General features: G+C 37.5%; 1 protein-coding gene across 1 annotated transcript; it reads right to left on the bottom strand.

The window, feature by feature from the left end:
- Positions 1-578: 578 nt before the first annotated feature.
- LOC128664746 (olfactory receptor 11L1-like) lies at positions 579-1,505 on the bottom strand. The gene has a single exon (XM_053719553.1). It carries the CDS (start codon positions 1,503-1,505, stop codon positions 579-581), a length of 927 nt encoding a protein of 308 aa, XP_053575528.1.
- Positions 1,506-8,080: the final 6,575 nt, after the last annotated feature.

The following is an 8,080-nucleotide window of genomic DNA, read 5'->3' as shown; positions in this document are numbered from 1 at the left end:
CATTCATGTGCTAATGAACGTTTAGATAACCTCTCCATAGCAGATCACTGTGTGATGGACTAAAGCTTCTGAACAGGGGATGGTGGAGGGGTTTCGTTTTGTACTATATGAATAATGTGACCTGTATTTGTTATACTTACTGCAATAAAAATCATTTAAACTAAATTGCCAGCAACAGTTACCTACTCACTTGGTCCTTACACGTGTACAGGCAAAGCATATAGCTTACAAATATGTATCAACATTTATAATGATAGAAGAAAAAAGTAAATGACCTCCAGCATCCAATATATGTAACATCACTAAACCTTGCCCCACTATTTGTCTATTTATTTTTTTGTTATGTACTTTTTAATAGGCTTTTAATAAAAGTGATGTTTAATTAGCCCTTAGCCCCGGTATTCTACTGTCTTGTTATTATTTCCATCCTAAATTTTGCAGGGACCTTCTGAAACTAGACTTGTGAAAAATGTATTTCTTTTGCAAATTAAATTAAAGCATTTTACAAATTTATGCCATCAAAATGTTTGAGCTGAAGATAAGAAGCAAAACCAAAGTCAGCTTCAAATATTTTTTTATTATAAGTTATTTGACATAAGTGACGACAAAGCTTTGCGTATTTCTTGATTCCGTAAACTGTATACAATTGGGTTAAGTAATGGAGTTACCACACTATACAGCAAAGAAAGAGTCTTATTTAATTTCACTGACTGTCTGTTACTAGGAGTAACATACAAAGAAATCATGGTCCCATAATACGTGCAAACAACAATGAGATGTGAACTGCAAGTGGAGAAAGCTTTCTGTCTTCCAGTGGTGGATGGTATCTTGAAGATTGCAGTCAATATCTTAATATATGTTATAACAATGTAAATAAATGTGAAAACAAACACAGGGATAGTTTGCGCAAACACTTCAAATTCTACAGCGGATGTATCTGAGCAAGAGAGTTCAAGAACTGGTGCAAGATCGCAGAAGAAATGATCAACAACATTGGAACCGCAAAATTCTAGGCCACCAATCATGGATATTGAAATTCCTGGTAAAATGATGGCACCTGTCCATGAGCAAGCTACAAGATATAAATGGCGTTTGAAGTTCATTAAAGTGGAATAATGTAAAGGTTTGCAGATGGCCAGATATCGGTCATATGACATTGCAGTAAGAAGCAGACATTCTGCAATTCCAGCAGAGCCAAAAAAATAAAGCTGTATGGCACACCCCAAAAAAGAAATTGCACTTCCTCCTTTCATTAACACCTCTAGCATTTTGGGGACAATATTTGTAGTAAAAATAATTTCACATAATGAAAGATTCCTGAGAAAAAGATACATAGGGGTCTTAAGACGATGGCTGACTGATACCAATAAAATAATTAACACATTTCCAAGTAATGTTAAAATATAAATCAAAAGGAACACACAGAACAGAAGGATCTTTAGACTTTCAAGATGTTCAAATCCCAGAAGAAAAAATTCTGTGACCATAGACTTGTTGTAATTCATTATCTGTGAAAAACACAATACAACGGAGATCAAAATATAAATAAATATGATGTAGGTATGATACTCATAAGAAAGTGAACTACAATGTTTGTCAAATTTTAGAAATGGATCAAAATAAGTTTATTGTTTTATGGTTTCTTAAATAATCGTATTGTGATAATTTTTTAAAATTGTAATGTTAAAAGAACATACAACTCCTGTATGACTACAATTTAGCATTTAGTGCCTTACCGGCTGTCTCTAACATCAGTTATTATTAATACTATGGCAGGATTGGACAGGGGACAATGGACAAATGAATAGTCAGATTCCCTTTGCATCATTACAAACAATGAAACTTATTAACCAAAGAATATAACTTCTTCCACCCATTCCTGCACCTTTTTTCCCATCAAATGTCATGAACAGAAGAAGGAATTAATTTGGTCAAGCAATCATTCATTTTTTTTGTCCATTTTGTCCAATAATGGGCTAGATTTTGAGTGTAGATTGTGAGTGGTGCGATAAGGGGTATATCGCTCTTTGCGCACGTTGGAAATAGCGTGTGCATTATGAGTTGAAAATAAATATGCTTGCTTGAGCAAAATCTAACACACATTAGGTTAGCGTGACTTCACAGCTCTAGTTAACTGTTACGTGAGACAAAAAAGTTTCACTAAAAACATCAAAAATACATTTAACAATACAACTACATTCTTAATAACACTGTATGATAAAATATTTACAAAAAATATTCCATTAAAATGTTATAAGGGCTCAAAGATATGAGGTCTCAGGGCTTTAACATAGAAATACAAACATATACGTCAGAGGATTAGATACAAGATAATCACAGAGCTAAAAAGTGTTTATATAACTGTGTTGGATATGCAAAACTAGGGAATGGGTAATAAAGGGATTATCTATCTTTTAAAACAATTAATATTCTGGTGTAGACTGTCCGTTTAAGATTACTACATATTTGTGTGTGCTAACCTGACACCGCGTTAGACCTTAAAGGGACAGTCAAGTACAAAAAAACTTTCCTAATTTAAATAGGGCATGCAATTTTAAACAACTTCCCAATTTACTTTTATCACCAATTTTGCTTTGTTCTCTTGGTATTCTTAGTTGAAAGCTAAACCTAGGAGGTTCATAACCATATGCTAATTTCTTAGACCTTGAAGACTGCCTCTAATCTGAATACATTTTGACCACTAAAGGGTATTAGTTCACATGTTTCATATAGATAACATCGAGCTCATGCACGTAAAGTGACCTAGAAGTGAGCACTGATTGGCTAAACTGCATGTCTGTCAAAAGAACTGAAATAAGGGGGCAGTCAGCAGAGGCTTAGATGCAAGATAATTGCAGAGGTAAAACGTATTATTATAACTGTGTTGGATATGCAAAACTGGGGAATGGGTAATCAAGGGATTATCTTTCTTTTTAAACAACAAAAATTCTGGTGTTGACTGTCCCTTTAAGTGGGAAACCCTAAAAGTGTTATGCATATTTTACATTTCTTTGTTTTTCACATAGAAAATTATCTACTTTTTATTATTAACTATCGCCTAGAATACGAGTCTTGCGTTAGCCTTAAAAATCAGCTTTGAGAGGTCCCAACTCAGCTTTTTAATGCCTGCTGGTATTACGAGTCTTGAAATGACAGGCAAACCGCTCACTTTTTCGGCCAGACTCGAAAATACCGCAAATCCACTTACGTCAATTGTGTATCCTATTTTTTCAATGGGACTTGCATAGCGCCGGTATTACGAGTCTTCCAAAAAGTGAGCGGTAGACCCTCTCCTGTCAAGCCTGGTACCGCATTGGTACCGCAAGTCAGTAGTTAAGAGTTTTATGGGCTAACGCCGTAACATAAAACTCTTAACTAAAGTGCTGAAAAGTACACTAACACCCATAAACTACCTATTAACCCCTAAACCGAACCCCCCACAAAGCAAACATTAAAATAAAATATTTAACCCCTAATCTGCCGAACCGGACATTGCCGCCACTATAAAAAATATATTAACCCCTAAAATGCTGCATTCCCACATTGCAAATACTAGTTAAATTTTATTAACCCCTAATCTGCCGTCCCTAGCATCGCCGACACCTACCTACATTTATTAACCCCTATTCTGCCGCCCCAACGTCGCCGCAACTGTAATAAATATATTAACCCCTAAATCTAAGTTTAACCCTAACACCCCCTAACTTAAATATAATTTAAATAAATATAAATAAAATAACTACAATTAACTAAATTATTTCTATTTAAAACTAAATACTTACCTGTAAAATAAACCCTAAGCTAGCTACAATATAAATAATAGTTACATTGTATCTATCTTAGGGTTTATTGTTATTTTACAGGCAACTTTGTATTTATTTTAACTAGGTACAATATTTATTAAATAGTTATTAACTATTTAATAGCTACCTAGTTAAAATAAAGACAAATTTACCTGTAAATTAAAACCTTACCTAAGTTACAATTACACCTAACACTACACTATAATTAAATTAATCCCATAAATTAACTACAATCAAATACAATTAAATAAAATTATCTTAAGTACGAAAACCCCCCACTAAATTACAGAAAATAATAAAAACTAATTACACCTAATCAAATCCCCCTAATAAAATAAAATAGCCCCCCAAAATAAAAAAGCCCTACCCTATACTAAATTACAAATAGCCCCTAAAAGGGCCTTTTGCGGGGCATTGCACCAAAGTAATCAGCTCTTTTACCTGTAAAACAATTTACAATACCCCACCAACATTAAAACCCACCACCCACACACCCAACCCTACTCTAAAACCCACCCAATCCCCCATTAATAAAACCTAACACTAAACCCTTGAAGATCACCCTACCTTGAGAAGTCTTCACCCAACCGGGCTGAAGTCCTCAACGAAGCTGGGCGAAGTGGTCCTCCAGACGGGCAGAAGTCTTCATCCAAGCCGGGCAGAAGAGGTCCTCCAGATGGGCAGACGGCATCTTCTATCTTCATCCATCCGGCGAGGAGCGGGTTCATCTTCAAGACATCCGACATGGAGCATCCTCTTCATCCGGAGTTTTCTTACTAAATGATCGTACCTTTAAGTGACGTCATCCAAGATGGTGTCCCTTCAATTTCAATTGGCTAATAGAATGCAATCAGCCATTGAACAGCCAATAGGATTGAGGTTGCATTCTATTAGCTGTTCCAATCAGCCAATAGGATTGAAGTTCAATCCTATTGGCTGATTGCATCAGCCAATAGGATTTTTTCTACCTTAATTCCGATTGGCTGATAGAATTCTATCAGCCAATCGGAATTGAAGGGACGCCATCTTGGATGACGTCACTTAAAAGTACTGCCATTTAGTAAGAAGACTCCAGATGAAAAGGATGCTCTGCGTCGGATGTCTTGAAGATGGACCCGCTCTGCGCCAGATGGATGAAGATAGAAGATGCCATCTGGATGAAGACTTCTGCCCGTCTGGAGGACCTCTTCTTCCTGGCTTGGATGAAGACTTCTGCCCGTCTGGAGGACCACTTAGCCCGGCGTCGTTGAGGACTGCGGCCCGGTTGGGTGAAGACTTCTCAAGGTAGGGTGATCTTCAAGGGGTTAGTGTTAGGTTTCATTAAGGGGGGATTGGGTGAGTTTATTTTACAGGTAAGTATTTAGTTTTAAATAGGAATAGTTTAGTTAATTGTAGTAATTTTATTTAGATTTATTTAAATTATATTTAAGTTAGGGGGTGTTACGGTTAGGGTTAGACTTAGAATTTGGGGTTAATAACTTTATTATAGTAGCAGCAACGTTGGGGCAGCAGATTAGGGGTTAATAAGTGTAGGTAGGTGGAGGCGACATTGGGGGTGGCAGAAGTCCGGAGCAGCAGATTAAGGGTTAATAATATAATGGAGGTGTCGGCAATGTCGGCGGTGGCACATTAGGGGTTAATAAGTGTAAGATTAGGGGTGTTTAGACTCGGGTTCATGTTAGGGTGTTAGGTGTAGACATAAATGTATTTTCCCCATAGGAATCAATGGGACTGCGTTAGGAGCTTTACGCTTCTTTTTTGCAGGTGTTAGGTTTTTTTTCAGCCAGCTCTGCCTCATTGACTCCTATGGGGAAATCGTGCATGGGCACGTTTAGCCAGCTCACCGCTAACGTAAGCAGCGCTGGTATTGAGATGAGATGTGGAGCAAAATTTTGCTCTCCGCTCACTTTTCTGCGGCTATCACCGGGTTTCTAAAAACCTGTAATAACAGCGTTGTCTGTAGGCGAGCGGTGAGCATAAACTGCTCGTTAGCACCGCACAGCCTTACCAACAAAACTCGTAATCTAGCCATATATATATATATATATATATTCAAGCAATTTCCAGCTCAGCCCACCAAGAGGCAACCGCCTGGGTGCAAATATAAGCAATATGAGTAAACAAAGTCAGATGCACTCTCAGGTCTTTTCAATAGATTCTTTAATGGAACGTTTTCATTCATGCTGATGAAGGGGTTGTGAACCCCAAAAACGTTCCATTAAAGAATCTATTGAAAAGACCTGAGAGTGCATCTGACTTTGTTTACTCATATTGCTTATATTTGCACCCAGGCGGTTGCCTCTTGGTGGGCTGAGCTGGAAATTGCTTGAATATATATATATATATATATATATATATATATATATATATATATATATATATATATATATGGCTAGATTACGAGTTTTGTTGGTAAGGCTGGTAAGGAGTGCAGAATTATTAGGCAAGTTGTATTTTTGAGGATTAATTTTATTATTGAACAACAACCATGTTCTCAATGAACCCAAAAAACTCATTAATATCAAAGCTGAATAGTTTTGGAAGTAGTTTTTAGTTTGCTTTTAGTTATAGCTATTTTAGGGGGATATCTGTGTGTGCAGGTGACTATTACTGTGCATTATTATTAGGCAACTTAACAAAAAACAAATATATACCCATTTCAATTATTTATTTTTACCAGTGAAACCAATATAACATCTCAACATTCACAAATATACATTTCTGACATTCAAAAACAAAACAAAAACAAATCAGTGACCAATATAGCCACCTTTCTTTGCAAGGACACTCAAAAGCCTGCCATCCATGGATTCTGTCAGTGTTTTGATCTGTTCACCATTAACATTGCGTGCAGCAGCAACCACAGCCTCCCAGACACTGTTCAGAGAGGTGTACTGTTTTCCCTCCTTGTAAATCTCACATTTGATGATGGACCACAGGTTCTCAATGGGGTTCAGATCAGGTGAACAAGGAGGCCATGTCATTAGATTTTCTTCTTTTATACCCTTTCTTGCCAGCCACGCTGTGGAGTACTTGGACGCGTGTGATGGAGCATTGTCCTGCATAAAAATCATGTTTTTCTTGAAGGATGCAGACTTCTTCCTGTACCACTGCTTGAAGAAGGTGTCTTCCAGAAACTGGCTGTAGGACTGGGAGTTGAGCTTGACTCCATCCTCAACCCGAAAAGGCCCCACAAGCTCATCTTTGATGATACCAGCCCAAACCAGTACTCCACCTCCACCTTGCTGGCGTCTGAGTCGGACTGGAGCTCTCTGCCCTTTACCAATCCAGCCACGGGCCCATCCATCTGGCCCATCAAGACTCACTCTCATTTCATCAGTCCATAAAACCTTAGAAAAATCAGTCTTGAGATATTTCTTGGCCCAGTCTTGACGTTTCAGCTTGTGTGTCTTGTTCAGTGGTGGTCATCTTTCAGCCTTTCTTACCTTGGCCATGTCTCTGAGTATTGCACACCTTGTGCTTTTGGGCACTCCAGTGATGTTGCAGCTCTGAAATATGGCCAAACTGGTGGCAAGTGGCATCTTGGCAGCTGCACGCTTGACTTTTCTCAGTTCATGGGCAGTTATTTTGCACCTTGGTTTTTCCACACGCTTCTTGCGACCCTGTTGACTATTTTGAATGAAACGCTTGATTGTTCGATTATCACGCTTCAGAAGCTTTGCAATTTTAAGAGTGCTGCATTCCTCTGCAAGATATCTCACTATTTTTGACTTTTCTGAGCCTGTCAAGTCCTTCTTTTGACCCATTTTACCAAAGGAAAGGAAGTTGCCTAATAATTATGCACACCTGATATAGGGTGTTGATGTCATTAGACCACACCCCTTCTCATTACAGAGATGCACATCACCTAATATGCTTTATTGGTAGTAGGCTTTTGAGCCTATACAGCTTGGAGTAAGACAACATGCATAAAGAGGATGATGTGGTCAAAATACTCATTTGCCTAATAATTCTGCACTCCCTGTATATATATATATATATATATATATATATATATATATATATATATATATATATATATATAAATTTCAAAGTAGACAAGCACTCCAGAAATCCAAATCACATGCCCAGGGTGCAGCAGATAGGTAAATAGAAAGGAATGAAGAGTGCACTCACCAGGACTTTTCAAAGTTTTATTCCAATTATGTGAATGTTTTCGGGGGATTAGTCCCTTCCTCAGACATACAAAATACAATATGATATGTATTGTATTTTGTATGTCTGAGGAAGGGGCTAATCCCCCGAAAACGTTCACA

Source organism: Bombina bombina, chromosome 6 (assembly GCF_027579735.1).
Source record: "Bombina bombina isolate aBomBom1 chromosome 6, aBomBom1.pri, whole genome shotgun sequence".
Lineage (NCBI taxonomy): Eukaryota > Metazoa > Chordata > Amphibia > Anura > Bombinatoridae > Bombina > Bombina bombina.
Note: the sequence above shows the minus strand (reverse complement) of the source record. Positions and strands in the feature narration are given on the sequence as shown.